This window comes from Trichechus manatus, unplaced genomic scaffold (assembly GCF_000243295.1).
Source record: "Trichechus manatus latirostris isolate Lorelei unplaced genomic scaffold, TriManLat1.0 scaffold00061, whole genome shotgun sequence".
NCBI lineage: Eukaryota > Metazoa > Chordata > Mammalia > Sirenia > Trichechidae > Trichechus > Trichechus manatus.
This window is the reverse complement of record NW_004443997.1, coordinates 7,878,696-7,899,292: the sequence shown is the minus strand read 5'-3', so window position 1 is coordinate 7,899,292 and position 20,597 is coordinate 7,878,696. Positions and strand designations below refer to the sequence as shown.

Sequence of the window (20,597 nt, the reverse complement as noted above, 5' to 3'; positions counted from 1 at the left end):
ATATTTTTATATATTTTATGTAATACACATACATAAAAATAAATTTGCCTCTTATATGGATGGGTAGGCATGTGGCAGCTACAGGAAAAATTAACGGAAATACAGAAAAATGATGGTTAAAAAAACAGCTGCTGTCAAGTCAGCTCCGACTCATGGCTACCCCATGTGTGTGAGAGCTGAACTGTGCTCCATAGGGTTTTCAATGGCTGGTTTTTTTTGAAGTAGATTGCCAGACCTTTCTTCAGAGGAACCTCTGGGTGGACTTGAACCGCAAACCTTTCAGTAGCAGCCGAGCATGTTAACCACTTGCGCCACCCAGGGACTAAAATGATGGTTAGATTACAAGTGATTATTTTCTTCTTTATATTCATCTGTATACAAGCATGTATGACTTTATATACAAGAAATGGCATTTATGATAGAGAATATAGATGCTTATAAAGGCTCTGAATGCGTATGAGTTGAAAATGTATCATCATCCTACCCACTAATTTGTTGTTCTGATGCACCCTTTCATTAGCACAGATGAATTGTGAGTACACGCTGCATTTCTATGGTGTTTTTTGTCCAAAATATCTGCGTAGAGGAGTATTTGGTTGTTGTTTTCCTACCTTCAAAATAAAGGCTCATGAACTGCTGGTTCCTAAGAGTGCTTGAGGGCTGCACCAGGGTCATGAAGTGCCAGCAAGAGAGACTGTATGAGGCTCAGTATTAATTTCCCTCTGTGGCTCAGTTATCCCCAGTTAGCAGCGAGCTCCTAGAAGAGGTAATTCCCTGCTGTGTGGCCTCTCTGACATGCAGCAGCCCGTGTGTGTGTGTGTGTGTGTGTGTGTGTGTGTGTGTGTGTGTGTGTGTGTGTGTGGCGCTGCATATGCACTTTGAACCATGTAGCAGGTACAGACGAAAGGAAGAGGCACAAACACACAGCTCACAAAGGATTAAGGGGAAGGAGGGGGGTGCTTCTTACGCACAGTAGACCAGGAGCTCAGTGGTCACCTCTCGATGTCTCCCACTGAGCACGTTCTTAGCCAAACAGGTGTAGTTCCCTTGGAGGTTCTGTGATATCTGTAACAGCGCGAAGAAGCTAGTTGTCACGTTGTTTCCAAAAGGCTCCCTCCTGGAATCTAGGGCCTGGAACCACCACTCAACCGTGGGTGGAGGATAGGAGCTGCTGCTGCAGCTGAAGTCCACTTGGGTGCCCTTGGCCACATACAGGGTGCCATTGGGGAGCTTGCCGGTGGCGGAGATGTTGACTTCAATCTGATAGGGGCCACCTGGAAATGACAGGGGAGGGGGGAAGGAATTAATTATATGAAAGTTCATTTGAGCTCCTTACCAGCTATAATAGACACATAAAGGCTCAGGAAGTAGACAAGGAGAATAATGATGCTATCTACTGAGCATCTACTAAGTACCCTGATACATCCTCTCATCTAATCCTGGGCAATTACGTGAGATTTACTGGGGAATAAACCCTTACAGAAAAGGGAAAGTGTAAACTGCCCCTTTTAAAAAACACAGCAGAGTATAAAGGATATCTGTGCAGAAAGGAGTTAACACAGCAGGCCCAACACTGCTCCCCCTAGAAAGGCCTGCTTGCCGGGTTGGCCCTTGGCTGGTATCTGTTAACCTGCAATTTGGGAGGGTTCCCTCCATTCCCAGAACTGATAAGAGTGGCTCACTGTGACTAAGCTTTTTATACAAACAATGTGGTTCATGCTCAACACCTATTTTCCTTCTGGGAATTTTGGTGCATATCAGGTAGACCCTGGGCACTGAGTCTCTAATAAGCTTCTCTGGTTGACCACATTTCACACATGTTGTCACAACTCATTGCTGGAGGAATTAAGCAGGTCCTGTGTGACTCCATTGGGAGAGGACTCTTGGAAGCTTGCGCCTAGTTTCCCCCAGACTTGGCCCCATGTGCCTTTTTGCTTTACTGATTGTGCTTTGCGGCCTTTCACTGTAATAAATCATAGCGGTGAGTGTGACTATCTGCTGAGTCTTGTAAGTCCTCCTAGAGAATCACTGGACCAGGGCGTGGTCTTGGGGACCCTCAAGACAATATCAGCCTGAAAGATAAGAAACATTGGTTCCATTCCCAACCTTGAGCTCCACTTAATAGCTCTAAGACCTCGGGCAAGTTATTTAACTTCTCTGAGCCTCCACTTCCTCATTTGTGAAATGGTGAGGGCGGAGGTTGGAAAGACAGTACTCACTTCATGGAGTTGTTAAATCAGCTAAAAAACAAAAAACAAAATAGACTTATTGGACTGGTTGAGACTGAAGGACTGCCGGAGATTACTGCCGTGAGATACTCTTCAAACCTTGAACCGAAACTAATGCCTGAGGTCACCTTATAGCTAAATAACAGATTGGCTCAAACAACAATGAATATCACCTGTAAGTACTGTGCTCCTTTAAAAAATCATCTATGTGAGACAAAACTGTCAACAATTACTTTAAAACAAAGATAATAGGTAAGGGAGAAGGGAAACTAGATTAATGGAAACAGAACAACCAGAACGGAAATAATGAGAATGTTCATGCACTGTGAAGAATGTAACCAATGTCACTGAAAAACTTGTGTAGAAATGGTTGAACGGGAACCTAAACTTCTATGTAAACCTTCATTGAAAACACAATAAAATATTATTTAAAAAAAAAGTAAACAAGTTAATACACTAGAGCACCCAGAACACTGCCTGGCAAGTTGGGAGCACTTCATAAATGTTAGTTCTCATCTTGGATCCCCTCACACTTCTGAACTTCTTTCTTATCCCCAGAAATGCCTTCCCATTGTTGGTACTCAGTGTACCTAAGATGCCATGTCCCCTTTGATGCAAAGAATATACCTGACATCTGTTCCTATTAAAGTAATTTAGTGTGTGTCCCCTCTTAGAGACTTTCCCTTTTGGGAAGAAGAATCCAGGAGGGGCAATGCTTAGCCAAAGGAATAAATTCAAGGCTATAGAATTTTGAGCAGAAACAGATCAGTGGAAAAAATTAGCTGGGGGGGAAGAAAAAGTTGTCCCAGCCCTTTGAATCACAGCAACTACTTAATCTATGTCTGAGGTCACTTTATAACTATAGACACCATTTCTGGGGACAATATGCCTGTCAGGTTGGGGCTAGCTCCTAATAGTTGCTGCTAAAATCATGTCATTTCCCACAAAGAATGGGAGGGAAAAGGAAGCCTGTGGAAAATTTGTACTGTGGCTGGGGAGGTGCTCCAGGGTCCCATTCACGGCTGTCAGTGAACTGGTTAGGTATGTGGACCAGCAGGTCCTGAGCATACCCAGGGTTGGCCTCCATCCAGTTGCCAACGCCCAGGCCAGGCAAGGCAGCACGTGGGATCAGATACACCAGGGCCCTGGTCTTCCAAACTGTGGTCTGGACACCACTGTCGCCTGGCACGGACAATGAAGAACCCCAAAAACCAGCTGAGACCAGCATAACTCTCAGCAAGAAATGGGGTTGACTACAGGGGTAAATGGGAAGCAAACGGGTGGAAGATGGGAAAAAAATAACCAAATGAGAGAACCTCGAAGGTCTCCTGATTTGTTAAGTGTTCAAAGGTTACCACTTGTCTATTAACTCCCTGGGTTTTGTCTACGTCCCTTTATGAAAGTGACACTGTCTTCTTGGTTTCCTGAGGGTCTTTCCCTACTCTGACTTATCACAGAGCAGGAGGTACTGGTTTCCTTCCCTTTTCTCTCTCTCTCCAACCCCTTGATATTCCTCAACAGAAACCACAAGACTTTTTTGCTTGCAGGGTATTGGTAGCAATCACTCTGAGAGACAGACACGGAGGAGGAAACAAAAATAAAAGAACAAAGAAATAAACGAGAGTGTGGTTACAAAGGCCCAGCAGCTTATCAAGGTCTTGGTCACCACCAGTTTCGGTTCTCAGCCCAGTGGTTTCGAGCTAGTACTCTGAAAGCAGACAGACCCGAGAGCAAGCGTTACAGCCGGATGACCCTGGGCAAGTGCCCTTCTGTTTTACTCTCCCTTGCCTGTCCTTTCTATAAAATGAAAAAATAGTAATGACTTATATTGCTGGGGTTTAGGGGGATTCAATGAGATAATATAAGCAGAGCATTTAGCCCGGTGTTGGACACATGCTCAACTTTCAGTAAATGTTATCTTATATTATTATCAGCAGTATTATATTTGTAGATTGATTCTAGAAGCAAACCAAAACCCAACCAGTTGCCATGCAGTTGATTCTGACTCGTGGTGACCTCATAAGCTTCAGAGTAGAACTGTGTGCCATAGGGTTTTCAAAGGCTGATTTTTCAGAATTAGATAGCCAGGCCTTTCTTCTGAGGCATCTCCAGGTGGATCTGAACTGCTATCCTTTTGGTTAGTAGCCAAGTGCTTAATCATTTGCTCCTCCCAGGGATTCCAACTCTAGAACAGGGGTTGGCAGACTATAGCCTGTCACCTGTTTTTGTACAGCCTGTGACCTAAGAATGGCTGTTGTAGATGAATATTTAGAATCAATGTGATGACAGAAAACACTAAGTTTGAATTCCAATTGAACAAAATGTTATATCTCACAAAAAAGAATTCCACCCTCCTCATTAGCAGACCTATAGCACAAAAAATTGTGCTCAATTATTATTATTATATTTTGAATTTTGTCAATACAAATATGTGGAAATTTGTTTTCTCTCTTATTATATAAAATTCTTGACTTTGCCTCTTGGCCCATAAAGCCTAAAATATTTACTATCCACCTTCCACAGGAAAAGTTTGATGATTCTTGATCTAGAACAATCTATTACAGTTCTCTGCTGTTCTTGTTATTCTCTCTGCTGTAGTCTTCAGAACTCACTTCTCTCCTTCCCTACCCTGACCCTTTTCTAGGATTACATGTTGGCCAGTCAAGGGCCTTGTTATATATTGAATTGTGTTCCCAAAAAAACATGTGTTATAAATCCTAACCCCTATACATGTGGATATAATCCATCTAGGAATAGGGTTTTCTTTGTTATTTTAATGAGGCTTTATCAGTGTAGACTGTGCGTCTTAAGCCAATCACTTCTGAGACATAAAAGGAGCAGCTTAGGTGCAGAAGCAAGTACAAATGGAGGGGAAGATACCCACCCCATGAAGATCGCCAAGGAACTGGGGAACAGAAGCTGAAAAGAGACAAGGACCTTCCCCCAGAGCCGACACAGAGAGAAAGCCTTCCCCTAGAGCTGGCGCCCTCAGTTTGGACTTCTGTCCTCCTAAACTATGAGAGAATAAATTTCTGTTCATTAAAGCAGCCCACTTGTGGTATTTTGGTTAGAGCAGCACTAAGAATGGTCTCAATGGCTTAATTTACATCTGGGGACCCACAAAATGGGAGATTCCTAACTCAGCGTCTGGGTTCCTTGCCAGTAGGAAGTTACCTTCAGACTTTTACTCTGCATGCCAGCATTTTTATTTTAAAAAAGACCTAAGAACCAGAAGAACTAGATGGTGCCCAGCCACCACTACTGACCAACTGTTCTGATCAAGGCCGCTAGAGATGGACCCTAACAGAATGGGAGAAAAATGAGGAACACAACTCAAACTCTTCAAAGTCCAGACTTACTGGACGAGTTGAGACTAGAGAACTTCCTGAGACTATTACCCTGAGATATGCTTTAAACCCTGAAACCAAAACTATCCCCTGAGGTCACCTTTTAGCACAATAACAGACTGGCACATAACGTAAAGGATATTACCTGTGAGTACAGTCCTCCATTAAAAAATGATTCATGTAAGACCAAAAGGTCAACAATTACTGTAAAGCAAAAATGAGAAGATATGGCATAGGGAAACTAGAGCACTGGAAACAGAACCAGAACGCAATTAAAGGGAAAGTTGACTAATTGTGAAAAATGTAACTAGTGTCATGGAACAATTTGTATAAAAATTGTCAGATGGGAACCTAATCTGCTGTGTAAGCTTTCACCAAAAGCACAGTAAAATATTATTTTTTAAAAATGACCTAAGAATGTACTGAGTGGTCTCTGCAAATTAGTGGGAATGGCTTATTGTTCTACACTTGGGATAGGATTCTGGGGAAAATTTATGGAGACTGTTTTTGATATCACTTTTAGTGGCTGAATATAGAGACAAAAGTGATGACCCCATTGCCTTCTGGTCTCTCCAGCAACTGCGGATCCTACCCAGAAAGCAGAAACCCAGAAGTCATCAGGTTCTTATAAGCACCAGTCCCTGTTTCAGATGAGCTTGGCATGGACAAGAATCACCTCATCTTTGACAGAGGCCAACAGTTTTCCTCAGTGTGCCGACCATGCCCTTCCGTAAGGACCTAACCACCACCAACAGAGAATGAGGCTCTGCTGTTGTTCTTGTAGTTAAGTGCCCTTGAGTCAGTTCTGACTCATAGTGACCCGTGTACAACAGACCCAAACACTGCCCGGTCCTGCACCATCCTCACAATCGTTGCTATGTTTCAACTCATCCTTGCAGCCACTGTGTCAATCCATATCATTGAGGGCTACCTATTTTTCACTGACCCTCTACTTTACCAAGCATGACATACTTCTTCAGAGACTGTTTCTTCTTGATAACTTGTCCAAAGTACTCGCCATCCTTGCTTCTAAGGAGCATTCTGGCTGTACTTCTTCCAAGACACATTCGTTCGTTCTTCTGACAGTCTGTAGTACATTCAATACTCTTTGCCAACAACATAATTCAAAGGCACCAATTATTTGATCTTCCTTATTCATTGTTCAGCTTTCTGTTTGATTTCTTGACTACTGCTTCCATGGGCATTGATTGTGGATCCAAGCAAACTGAAATCCTTGACAACTTCAATCCTTCCTCCATTTATCAGATGTTGCTTACTGGTCCAGTTGTGAGGATTTTTGTTTTCTTTATAATGAAGTGCAATCTATACTAAAAGCTGTAGTCTTTGATTTTTATCAGTAAGTGCTTCAAGTCCTCTTCATTTTCAGCTAGCAAGATTGTGTCATCTGCATATCACAGGTTGTTAATGAGTCTTCCTCTAATCCCGATGCCTCACTCTTTTTCAGATAGTCCGGTGTCTCGTATTATTTGCTCAGCATACAGATTGAATAATTATGGTTAAAGGATACAACCCTGACACACACCTTTCTTGACTTTAAACCATTCAGTATCACCTTGTTCTGTCTGAATGAATGCCTCTTGGTCTATGTACAGATTGTGTATGAGCACAATTAACTGTTCTGGAATTCCCATTCTTCGCAATGTTATCCATAATTTTTTATGATCCACATAGTCAAATGCCTTTGCATAGTTAATAAAACACAGGTAAACATCTTTCTGGTATTCTATGCTTTCAGCCACGATTCATCTGACGTTAGCAATGATATCCCTTGTTCCACGTCCTCTTCTGAATCCAGCTTGAATTTCTGGCAATTCCTTGTTGGTGTACTGCTGCAACCACTTTTGAATTACCTTCAACAAAATTTTACTTGAGTGTGGTATTAATAATATTGTTTGATAATTTCCACATTCTGTTGGATCACCTTTCTTTAGAATGGGCACAAGTATGGATCTCTTCCAGCCAGTTGGCCAGATAGCTGTCTTCCAAATTTCTTGGCATAGATGAGTGAGCACCTCCAGCACTGCATCTGTTTGTTGAAACACCTCGATTGGTATTCCATCAATTCCTGGAGCCTTGTTTTTCACCACTGCCTTCAGTGCAGCTTGGATTTCTTCCTTCAACACTGTCGGTTCTTGATCATATGCCACCTCCTGAAGTTGCTGAACATTGAGCAATTCTTTTTGGTACAGTGATTCTGTGTATTCCTTCCATCTTCTGATGCTTCCTGTGTCATTCAATACTTTGCCAATAGAATCCTTAACACTGAACTCGAGGCTTGAATTTTTTCTTCAGTTCTTTCAGCTTGAGAAATGCCAAACATGCTCTTTCCTTTTGGTTTGGTAACTCCAGGTCTTTGCACATTTCATTATAATACTTTTCTTTTTCTTCTCAAGCCGCTCTTTGAAATCTTGTGTTCAGCTCATTTACTTCATCATTTCTTCCGTGAGCATTTTTTCCTGTGACTGTTCTTTCCTGATGACATGTGCAAAGTAAGTGAGTCAACGTCTCACCGTGTTTGTTTCTAAGAAAGATTCTGGAAGGAGAGGATGGGTAAATTGATGAAATAAACAGCTGCAGCGGCTCTAAACTGCTCTGAACCAGGGCAGGCGGTGGGGGAGAGGGTGTGGGATTCTGTTCTCCTAGAAGCAGCAGTCCCAATGCCAGTTACAAGACTCAATACAATCGACCGTTAACAAGTAATGGTATGTATGATTGATGAAATCACAATGTGATGCTCATTCCAGGCAGCTTAAATCACTCCAGGCCTATAGAAAACCTGATTGCCTACAAGGCAGAGGCACCAAATGCCCACTGATCAGTACACAGTGACCCCGGTAGTACGGAGCAAACCATCTGCCCACATCGTAAAGCCAGCTTTGCGTTTCCACAGAATCTCAGTCCCATTCACACATTCCAAGTTGCTTCAAGATAACAACTTGTCATATCTTGGAATTTTTTTCTCCCCTAGCTTCCCAGGCCATGCTAGAATGTTTCTAAACTTTTCTCAAGAGAAGGGGGACATGTGACCAAGTTATCAATCAAGTCAGTGAAAAGATGGGAAAAGCAAAGATCTGGACATACACAGTCCCTGACTCACCAGGAGGTCCTGCTCAAAAGGCCCAGATGTAAACTAATGGTTGGGAACTTTGAGATGCATTTTTTCCACAGAAATCCCATCACCTGTTTAACCAACAGATTGAGCTAAAATGTACCGACTGTGTACTATGGGCCTATTCCCTGCTGAGAGCTGAGCGTATTTGTCTCATTTCTGGGTACAGCAAACCTGTGATTGCTGTTGTTGTTAGGGGCCATCAAGTTGGTTCCGACTCATAATGACCCAACGTACAACAGAACGAAACACTGCCCGGTCCTGCGCCATCCTCACAATCATTGCTATGTTTGAGCCCATTGTTGTAGTCACTGTGTCAGTCCATCTCACTGAGGGTCTTCCTCTCTTTCACTGACCTTCTGCTTTACCAAGCGTGATGTCCTTTTCCAGGGATTGGTCCCTCCTGATAACACGTCCAAAGTACGTGAGATGAAGTCTCACTATCCTCGCTTCTAAGGAGCATTCTGGCTGTACTTCTTCCAAGACAGATTTGTTCGTTCTTCTGGCAGTCTATGGTACATTCAATATTCTTCACCAACACCATAATTCAAATGCATCAATTCTGTGGTTGTAGTCATGGCCGAGAGGTTAAGGCAACGGACTAGAAATCCACCGGGGTTTGCCCACACAGGCTTGAATCCTGCCAACTATGTCTAGAATTTTACCTGTGTTCAAACCTGTGTTTAGGCACTACCATTAACCCCGAGTTCATAGATAAAACTAAGGTTTGAAGGAATTCGAGTGGACCCCCAAACAGCCAATGGGATCTGGATTTGAACCTAGGCAGTTCAACTTCAGAGTGTAAGCTCTCAGTCAACTCAGCAATACCACCTCCCTCCCAGAAACAGGTTCATTCAAACTTAATCCATATTCCCAAGTCTTCTATGCAAAAATGAGGACTGTGTCCCATTCTGAGCTGCCAAGCCACCAAGCACTCCCCACAGGCCAGTAAGAAGCAGGAGGTTACCTGATGCTCAGAGGGCTGTGAGGTTTGTCCAGGGCCCTTCTGGAATAGGAGCGAGGAATGGGATCCTAGGTAGCTCTTGTGTATGTGAAATCAGAGCTGTCTGAGTCCTGTTTTCATAAACAAGTCCTACACCAGTTGGGGACCCCTTATCTTTCTAAATGAAGAAGTGTCCATAAACAGAATCATGCCACAGTAACTTAGACATGCACAGGACTTCCCCTCAGACAGCACAAAGGCTATTTGAGTGATAGCTTTAAAAATTTAAGTTTACTTTCATCATAACAATGCCTTGCATTTATCTCCCTACAGAGCCATAATGAAACTAATCCTTCCTCCAATCAACTTGGCCAATGATTAACAAATCAGGGTCAGATCAAGTTGTCATAAACCGGAGAGAATAATGAATAAAAACCAAAAAGCATTAATTCCACCTTGCTCCTCTGTGGGCAAAATAGAAAATATTTACTGCCAAGACTCACCTGAAGGAAATATTCGTTACCACTCAGCAGCTGGAGTGGACTCGTCCATGGGCTTACAGCAGGAACCAAGCAGAGCTGCGCCAAGATTTGTGGCATTTTTTAAAACACCCACATTCATTACTGGCCTTTCAGCAGTTCATCCGTGGCATCTCCAGATGTGGAAACCCTGTGCTCATGGATTCCATAAGCTTGAGAGTTGGTGGAAACCTTACAGATGATCCAAAAATCTAGATATGTCCTTGAAGCCCCTCTTTCATTCACCTCCCATATCTGATCCACCTGCAAGTCCCATTGGTCTGCCCCTCAAATATTTTCTGAATCTATGTATTTTCCCCAGGTCACTGCTGCCATCTTGGTTCTGGCCTACAACATCTTGGATCTGGCCACCAACATCTTGGTTTCCCTGCTTTTATTTTATCAGCCCCTCTCAAGGCCACAAATATACACTCTCCACATGTAATTCAAATGATGCCTACCCCTGTTGCAAGCTCTGCAACTAGTTTCTCCGGCACCTAGAATAAAATCCCAACTCCTTGCCAGTCCCACCTGGCCCCATGTGGTCTGGCCCGCCCTCCCATATCTCACACTCCCTTCCCTTTCACTCGCCAGGCTCCCACACACCCGCCTTCTCCTCATCTGTGAATACACCACATTCATTCCGTTGTGCACTAGTTGTTTGTTCTGACTGGAATACTCTCTCCTCTTATCTTTGCAAGACTGGCTCCTACATACCATTCTGTTCAACTGTCACTAACTCCAAAAGCTCTTCTCTGATCCTTTAATTTAAAGTATTTCAGAGAATCACATCACCGATGTCAAGGTTCTGCACAGCATTGTCACTGATATCGTCTTACGTCTTTACTTGTTTATTGTCTGTCTTCTCACACTAGAATGTCAGCTCTGTGAGAGCAGGGACCTTGTCTGTCTTCTTCATCCCATGTCCCAGTGCCTAGAACAGTGCTTGGCATATAGCAAGCTCTCAATAAATATATGTTGAATCCAAACCAAATCAGTTGCCATGGAGTCAGTTCCAACTCATGGTGACGCCATGTGTGTCAGAGTAGAACTGTGCTCCACAGGGTATTCAATAGCTGATTTTTCGGAAGTAGATCACCAGGCCTTTCTTCTGAGGCACCGCTGCATGAACTTGAACCACCAACCTTTAAGTTAGTAGCCAAACACTTAACCATTTACTCATTCCCATATTCATATGTTGAATATAGGAATGAGTAAACTCTTCAGTAAAGTGATCACACGGGTGTTTCTACTACTATACACCCTAGACATAGAACATGTTGTTGTTAGGTGCCGTTGAGTCAGTTCCGACTCATAGCGACCCTATAGGTCTGAGTAGAACTGCCCCATAGGGCTGCCAAGGAATAGCTGGTGGATTTGAACTGCTGACCTTTTGGTTAGCAGCCAAGCTCTTCACCGCTACACCACCAGGGCTCCAGATATAGAACATGGATGTCCTCTAAATGAGGGTCAGCAAACTTTCTCTGTAAGGGGTCAGATAGTAAATATTTTAGGCATTGCAGGCCATACGGTCTATGTCTCAACCACTCAACTCTGCAACTGTAGCGTGAAAGTAGTCACAGTCAATATGTAAATGAATGAGTGTGGCTGTGTTCCAATAAATGTTTATCTATGGACACGGAAATTTGAATTTCATAACATCTTCATGTGTCATAAAATCGTAATCTTATTTGATTTTTTAAAACTGTTTAAAAATGTAAAAAATACTCACACAACTTGAAGAATGTCATCAATGTCCCTAAATTGTACATGTAGAAACTGTTGAACTGGTGTATGTTTTGCTGTGTATATTCTCAACAATGACAACCAAATAAATAAAATTTAGAAAACGAAAGGTAAAAAATATCTGTAGCTCATGGGTGGTAGAAAAACAGGCAGCAACCCAGATATGTTCCACAGGCCACAGTTTGCACCTATGCTCTAAATTCATACCTATATATTGACAGATACAATAGACTGTTTTAAGAAAGAACAGTAGTAATAATAGTTAATCCTAAACCCTGTACTTAGCACTATAGCACAAGAGCCCTATACCTGACAAGGTATACAATGTATTACTCCCATTTGACAGATAAGGAAAACTGAAGCTCAGAGATATTAAGCTACTTACTTAAGGTGACACAGAACTAAGCAATAGCTGTAGAATTGGAACTCAGGCAGTCTGAGTTGCTTATGTTATTCTTTGACACTTTGCATAATAAAAATGATATTAACAAGAATGATATAAAAAAATTAAAAAATAATAAAATAAAAAGAATGATATTAATGATGAGCTAAAAATAATAGCTAACCAATATACCAGGAGCCATCTAAATCACTTTCTGTAGATCAGCTGGTACCTGTTCTGCACGACAATTCTATGAGGCAAAAATTAATTTCATGCACGTTTTACAGGTGAGGAAATACAGGTGTGAATGCCGTTCAGCTTGTAAGTGGCAGACACAAGAATGAAACCCAGGCTACCTGACTCCAAAGCCCATATTCCTGACCACGTCCTCCTCCTCTCCAAGGTTCTGAGCCCTGGTCCCTGCCCACTCCACTTACTGGCCACCTGCAGGCACACTCGGAACCATCGAGTCTCGTTCAGGACCTCCTGGCAGGTGTAGTTCCCCTGCTCCTGCAGGCTCAGCCCCTCAATGTGCAGAGAGGTGGCGTTCACGAGAGAGAAGCGCGGCTCGGCTGGTGGGAGGCTGGAATTGGAGGACAGGAGGAAGACAGGCTCCGAGTCCTTCCGGTACCAAGTCACCAGGCCCCTGGACCCTGAGATGTTGCCACACGGCAGAGTAACGTTCTCATGGACTTCTCCGATGATGACAACCTCCATTTCTGTACAAGGAAACATCAGGCTGTTACTACTTTTCTTGACCTCCAAATAAGGGATCAAGAAATAGTGCTTCTGCATTAATCCCTTACGTGAAATCCTGTAGTATTTGCATATAGCCGATGCACATCCTCCCATATAATTTAAATCATCTCTAGATTACTTATAATACCTAATAGAATGTAAATGCTATGTAAATAGTTGCTATACTGTATTGTTTAGAGAATAATGACAAGAAAAGTCTTTTTTTTTTTTTTTGGAATATTTTCAGTCCGGGTTGGTTGAATCCACAGGTGTGGAACGCACAGATACAGAAAGCCAACTATATGCCTTGCGAACAGTAACCAAAGGAAAGCTGGAGTGGCTATACTAATATGAGACAAAATTATACTAATGCCAGACAAAAACTCTTATGAGAGACAAGTGGGAATTATCCAACTAAAGATGAGGGGTGAAGTTCCCAGGCAGAGGGAATAGAATATTCAAAAGCCTGGAAGGAAGAGACCCGAAATCCAGAGGTTCGCAAAGTGTGGCCCTTGGACCTGCAGCAGCAGCATTGCCTGGGTACTTATTAGAAGTGCAAACTCTCAGGTCCCAGCCCAGATCCAGTAAATCAGAAACTCTGGGAGGAGGAGGCCAGCAGGGCAGCAGTTTGTTTTAACAAGCCCTCTTGGGGAATCTGATGCAGGCTAAAGTTTGAGAACCTCTGCTCTGGGAGGAGTATCTTAAGCTCTCATGAGCATATCAGAGTGAGCTGGCCTGACTGTTTTATGGCGTGCTGAAGACTAACAGTGCTAAGAGAACCAATCTAACAGAAGGACTGCTATCAAGGTAACAAGAAGCAAATGCAGCTCATTTTGCTGAGACGTATCACAATTTTCCAATACCCTCCCCATCAACGCCCAAATACAGAGAGACCACAGGAGCAGAAATAATAGGCAGAATCTGTTAGAAGTCTGACTCATGCTGTCACATTCAATAAATGAGAAAATGTGGCCCAAAGAAGGAAAGAGGCTGGCCCAAGGGAATGTAGCAGGGTAGGATTGGAATCTAGAGCTCCTGCTATTCTCTAATCACCATACCAGATGTTTTCAAAGTATGTGAAAATACTGGGGTTTGTGTAAGATGATAACTTCATTAAACAATCATCAGCCTTCAATAAATGGTGCTGGGACAACTGAGTAGCCACAGGCAAAAGAATGAGGTTGAATCCTTACCTTACACCATATGTAAAAATTAACTCAAAATGGATCAAAGACCTAAATATAAGAGCTAAAACTATAAAACTCATAGAAGAAAACAAAGGAGTAAATCTTTGTGATCTTGGCTTAGGCCAATATGTTTTTTTTTAGATATGATGCCAAAAACCACGGCAACAAAAGAAAAAACAAATAAATTGTACTATGTCAAAATTAAAAACTTCTGTGCTTCAAAGAACACCATCAAGAAAGTGAAAGGACAACCCACAGAACAGGAGAAAATATGTGCCAATCATATATCTGGTAAGAGACTTGTATCCAGAATACATAAAGAAATCTTACAGCTCAATAATAAAAAGACAAATAACACAATTTAAAATGGGCAAAGGATTTGAATAGCCATTTCTCTAAAACCAGATATACAAATGGCCAATAAGTACATGAAATGATGCTCAATAACATCATTAGAGAAATGAAAATCAAAACCACAATGAGATACCGATTCACATCCAGTAGGGCGGCTAAAATAAAAAAGACATAATAACAACTGTTGGTGAGGATGTGGAAAAATCGGAACCATTATACATTGCTTGTGGGAATATAAAATGGTGCAGCTGCTTTGGTGAAGAGTGTGGCAATTCCTCAAAATGTTAAACACAGAGTTATCAGCTGACCTTGTAACTCTACTCCTAGGTATAAACCAAAAGAAATAAAATCACATGCTCACTCAAAGACTTGTACACAAATGATCATAGTAGCATTATTCATAATAGCCAAAAAAAAAAATGGACACAACCAAAATGTCCATCAAGTGATGAATAATAAACAAATGTAGGTAGTCATGTCATGGAATGTTATTCGTCAATCAAAAAGGAATGAAAAAACTGACATATGCTACAACATGGATGAACTCTGAAAACATGATGTGAAAGAAGTCAGTCACAAAAGACCACATATTACATGATCCCATTTATAGGAAATGTTAGAATAGGCAAATCTATAGAGATAGAAAGTAGATTAGTGGTTGTCTAGGGTTAGGGGGTGGGGGAGGGATGGCTGCTAAAGGGTGTAGGGTTTCTTTTTGGAGTGATAAAAATGTTCTAGAATTAATTAGTAGTAATGGTTGCAGAACTTTGTGAATATACCAAAAACTACTGAAATGGAGACCCTAAAGTATGAATTTTATGGTAAGAAAATTATATCTCAATAAAGCTGTTATAAAAATAAGTCAACTGCCACTTGCCTCTGGGAACCCGCCCCCCATTTATGAAAAGGAAAAGTAACAGTTATCTGCATTTGGCCTCTCGTCTGGCTGCAAGGGGCTCCCTTTGAAAGATCTGAAGCCAGCCTGGATCCACAGGAAGTTCTCACTCTCTTGCCATCTTGGTCACATCATTCCCAAAGACTTTAGAGCCAGGCCAAGATGGAAAAAAAATCTGAGTCACTCGCTGAAAGGCTGAGAATGCCATCTAATGCTAGAAATACCAAATTAGGAAGAAATGCTTCTTGACAACCACTTAAAACAAAACAAAACAAACAAACAAAAAAAAACAGGTAGGGACTATTTTTAAATGATCAGGCCTGGGAACCCAAGTTCTCAGGTGGTAACCCCACTGAGGAAACTATGAACTGCAGAGCTATAAATTTAAGGTGTGTTCAGGAGACCTGCAGACCTATCCCTCCCCTGACTCCTTGGCAAAAGAATAAAGGAATGGTAGCTTGGAAAAGCCTTAGTGGGACTTTAGTCTTGGAACTTGGGCTAACATTGTCTTCTTCTCCAAGGAAGAGAATGATATAATCAGAAAAGAAATTGTTGTAAGCATTTCGCTGTTCCTCATGGCTTTGTTCACTCTATTCTTCTTAACTACTGAAGCTGAAGGTGACATTAGAGATCAATTAATCCAGAGACATGGCTGCCTGGAGTGCTGGATTTAAGACTGAGGTTGAGACTGGGCTCAAATGGAGAAGAACACAATCATCCATCAGTGATGTGTGACACAGACCAAAAAAACCAAACCTGTTGCCATTGAGGCGATTCCAACTCATAGCAACCCTATAAAATAGAGTAGAACTGCCCCATAGAGTTTCCAAGGAGCAGCTGGTGAATTTGAACTGCTGACCTTTTGGTTAACAGCTGTAGCTTTTAACCACTGCACCACCAGTGTTTCCTTGACACGGACAGGAAATAAGAAGTCCTTGCTGGTGCACGAGGTCCATTCCTCACAGTCTTACACCCCCTCATTTTACAGTTGAAAATTGAGGTTCAGGAAGCTTAAGTGATTTAGTTAAAGTCCCACGCAAGTCACTGGCAGAGCTGTGATTGTCATTCAGTTCTCTACAGGGATTTAATCTGTCCAGGCCACAGGGATTTAATCTGATCTCCCACACAATGGTGACAAGATAAGATGATAAACTGTAGTAACAGTTTGTGCTACTAGAAGTTGTCCATCTGGTGTCTACAAGGTGCCCTGATGTCCCCCAAATTTAAATTCAGAATATGGAATAAAGGACCATTTTCTTTCTTTTATTTTTGGTGGAATCCTAATGTGTTTTATTTGCATGGTTTGATTCTTATGGCACAATAAAGGAATCGAACAAAAGGTTACAGATAGTGTAATACTCATTTTAAATACTTATTTTTATTGTTGTGCTTTAAGTGAAAGTTTACAATTCAAGTTAGTCTCTCATATAAAAATTTATACATACATTGTTTTGTGACCCTACTCGCTCTCCCGATACTCTGACAGCACACTCTTCCTTTCCACCCCAGATTTCCCATGTCCATTCAACCAGCTCCTGACCCTCTCTGCCTTCTCATCTCATTTAATCTCATGAATCTACTTGAGCTAAGAAGCACACTCTTCTTGAGTATCCTTTTCTGTCCCATAGTCCAGTCTAATCTTTCTCTGAAGAGTTGGCCTCAGGAATGGTTTTAGTTTTGGGCTAAGAGAGAGCCCAGGGGCCGGGTCTTCCAGGGTCCCTCCAGGGTCCATCAAACCTTTAAGTCTGGTCTTTCTACTAGAATTTGAGTTCTGCACCCTACTTTTCTCCTGCTCCATCTGAACTCTCCGTTGTGTTCCCTGTCAGCGCGGTCATTGTGGCAGCTGGGTACCAGCTAGTTTGTCTGGTCTCAGGCTGATGAAGGCTCTGTTTTATGTGGCCCTTTCTGTCTTTTGGGCTAATACTTTAAAGGACCATTTTCTAATGCTCCCCTTGTGTTACCATTTACAGAGTTGGGATTATACCCAAACATTTATGTTTTTCCTACTATTTTTCCCAAGAATGACCTGGAGTTTACAATTTGTGGTGACAAGCAGAGGAACTGACTTCGTTTAGAGTTGAGTGGCAGGAGAAAGAGACTTCTGCCCCCAAGACAACTCCCAACTTGAACAACAAACAGCAAAAATACTCCAAGCTCAGGAAGCCTGCTGGCACAATACAAAGAGGTGAACCAGGCTCGGGCACCAACATAACTGGGTATCCCAGTGGAGGTAGCTTCCCTGGGTGGTGAGCAGCAGTCTACTTGTAAGCTGGTTCATTCCAGCATGATGACTTTAGACAAGGTTCTGGTGTCCAGGGGCCCCTGATGTCTACAGTGTAGGAAACCTGGGGAGAAGGAAATACACCTTTCCTGACAACCACCTTCAACTTCTACAGGAGGCCAAGTGAGAACTGTCCCTTCTCTTCCCCAGCCCCAGCACAGTGATCACTGAGTCCAGTGTCTGGAGGGGCCAGCAGGTAATGTCCATGAGGGAAGAAGCACGAGGGTGGGTAATATAATATAGGAAGAAGTGGGTACTATAACAAATTTGGGTTCACATGTCCTAGATAAAAGGTGGTGACCACCGCTTAGCTCCAGGTAGGAAAGCAGGCCTTGTGTTGCCAGATCTTCAGATTTTTCCAGATAAACTGGAAACCCAGATTATGGGAAAATTTACTGTTTTTAAATAGTAGCTAAAAACAAAATAAAATAAAAGCCTATGAGAGCCTAACAATTTAGGAACTTTTGGCACTTGCTGCTAGGAAGCTCAGAGTGCAATTTACAACCCACCTCCAGCAAGAAGAGACCATCTGGGTGCGCTGGACTGGGCAACACAGAAGCTAGCACTCCGCATGCATTCTGGCAAGCTACCTGCCTCCTAGCTCCATCTCGTTCTTCTCTGACGCAGTGCCCTTACTGCTTGTCAGGCTATCCTGCACACCACAGACATGCATGACCACCAGTTGTCAGAGTCAGCTCCCACTGGTGACAACCCCATGTGTGTCAGAGCAGAACTGGGCTCCATAATGTTTAGGTGCCTACTGGGTGGACTCAACCCCCAAATCATTTGCACTACCCAGTGACTCCAGGCATACATTAGCTGGTGAATCAAATTAAAAAAACATTTCTCCAATCTTCTACATTCTACCTAATTTTCTAAGCCACCCTCTATTCCTTTTCTTTTTTTAACAAGGCAGAGTATAAATGAGACATTTAAGACCTTTTTTACAATCATTGCAAGAGTGAGAGAAGTTTTTTGTAAGCATGAAATGATTGCAAAATAAAAAAGTTATTAAAAAAGAAAGAAAAATAGTGAAGGAGGAAAAACCAGCTTTCAGCGAGCCAGCCCCACATGTCAGCTTTCCGGGGTGTGTAGCGAAACCCACAGATTACAGGTGTAAGACGAGTTCAACCTGGGGCAGACTGAGGAGAAATGTAAAGAGGGAGCCGCGAGTTTGAGCACCAGTGCAGCACGTAAAACCAGAAAGCGAATTTACAACCGACGCTTTAAAAAACACTTTTCGCGCCACACATGTGCCTCTTCATTTTCCCCATCACCTGTCCGCAGGCCCTTTGCAGCCTCGCCGGCTGCCCTCGCTCTCCATCAAGCGCCCCGGAAAAATTCCTTCCCGCGGAGCTGGCCGGGCTGCGAGCAGGAAACCCAAGACCCTCCCGGGGCGGCTTCGGGGCTGCGGCCACAACTGGATGGGGTGGAGTCCGAGGGAAATCGGTCCCTCACTCTCCTCTCCCCACCGTCGCCTGGGAAAGCTCAACTTTTCCCTCCAGATCCCGACCCCTTACCTGCTGCGACCCAGCAGGCCAGGAGCGCCCCGAGGCACAGGAAGATCCGAGGCTCGGGCACCCGGCAGTCTGCGGCCATCTCGCCCCAGATCTCGGCAGGGGCCCCTCAGGAAGCACGGGCTCTGGCAGGGCTGGGTGTGCGCCCCCCAGGGCTCTGGCCCCTAGGGTACCAAGAGCTTCTCCCGGGTCCTCGAAACTGCAGAGTTGCCCCACTTTCCGCGGCTTCCAGGAAGGATGCTTGGGGTGCGCCCGATGTCCGGGTCTGGGGAGCCTCGGGTGTCAGCAGCGCTGGGCTTCCCTCCCGGCGAGGAGTCTCTCTCTGGAGAGCCAGGGCCGGGGCTGGGAGGGCGCTCCCGCCCGGTTGGCCCGCCTGCCTGCTCCCGCTCGCGGAAAACAACAGGAGCTAGGCTCTCTCCCGCCTCCCTTCCAGGCGGGAACCCAACTTCCTCTACCTTGGCTGGAGAGGAGGGCTTTACGCAAAGGACTGGCGCCCCGGCGCGCTGAGCCCAGTCCGGCCGGGCGCGGGGAGGAGCGCGGAGGCTGGTCCCTCCCCGAGCCAAATCTGCTGCCTCCGGCCGGGAGCTTTCCAGCTCCGCCTGGGACAGCCGTCTGGAGTCGCGGGGACAGCTGGGCCGGGCCAAGCCCTGCAGCTGCCGCAGGACGGCACCCCCGCCCCGGCGCTCTAGCTGCAGGAGCCGGGGGAGGAGCGTCCGGAGCCCGAGGAGCAAGCTGCCAAGATGCGGAATTCAGGGCCCCTCCTCGCTTTCCCAGCTCAGCTGTCCTAGGCATTCTCATTTGTTTTCCTGGGCGCACGGCGGTCGCCCAGGGCCGCCATCGCTGCCCTTTTTACCCTTTGCAGAACCAAAGCAAGACAAAAGCCGTTGCTGTTGAGTCGATTCCCACTCTTAGCGACCCTATAGGACAGAGTAGAACTGCCCCATAGGGTTTCCAAGGAGCGGCTGGTAAGTTCCAACTGCCGACCTTATGGTTAGCAGCCGAGCTCTTAACCACTGCGCACCAAGACTCCATTAAAGCAAGACAAGAGCGGCAGAAAAATAATCCCTTAGACCTTCCAGCCAAACGAAGCCACAAAACTCCCGTTCTCTTATTAACCACACAGTGACAGCCATGGCCAAGAGGTCAGCGAACTAGTTCCTCAGGACTTGTTTTCTCCTTTTTTTTTTTTCTCCCGCCCCTGCCGAGATTCACAGAGAGCTACGATCTCAGACTAGAAGCTATTTCCTGTCGCGCTCCCATCCCGTTTCTTGGTCCTGTGGAAGAAACACTGGACTATGATATCCTCAGCAAGAGCGGCCGCTTTCACAGCC

At 44.0% G+C, this 20,597-nt stretch overlaps 1 protein-coding gene across 1 annotated transcript in view; it reads right to left on the bottom strand.

Moving 5' to 3' along the window:
* Window positions 1-19,391, bottom strand: part of VSIG10 (V-set and immunoglobulin domain containing 10) — a 34,329-nt gene extending 14,938 nt beyond the window's left edge. Inside the window, exons 1-3 of the mRNA XM_004379033.2 lie at window positions 19,270-19,391; window positions 12,732-13,013; window positions 972-1,274 (exon numbers count right to left, since the gene is read on the bottom strand). Coding sequence (XP_004379090.1) covers window positions 972-1,274; window positions 12,732-13,013; window positions 19,270-19,348 — 664 coding nt within the window. The 5' untranslated portion in view covers window positions 19,349-19,391. The remainder of the gene's footprint in view (window positions 1-971; window positions 1,275-12,731; window positions 13,014-19,269) is intronic.
* Between the last annotated feature and the right edge of the window lie 1,206 nt (window positions 19,392-20,597).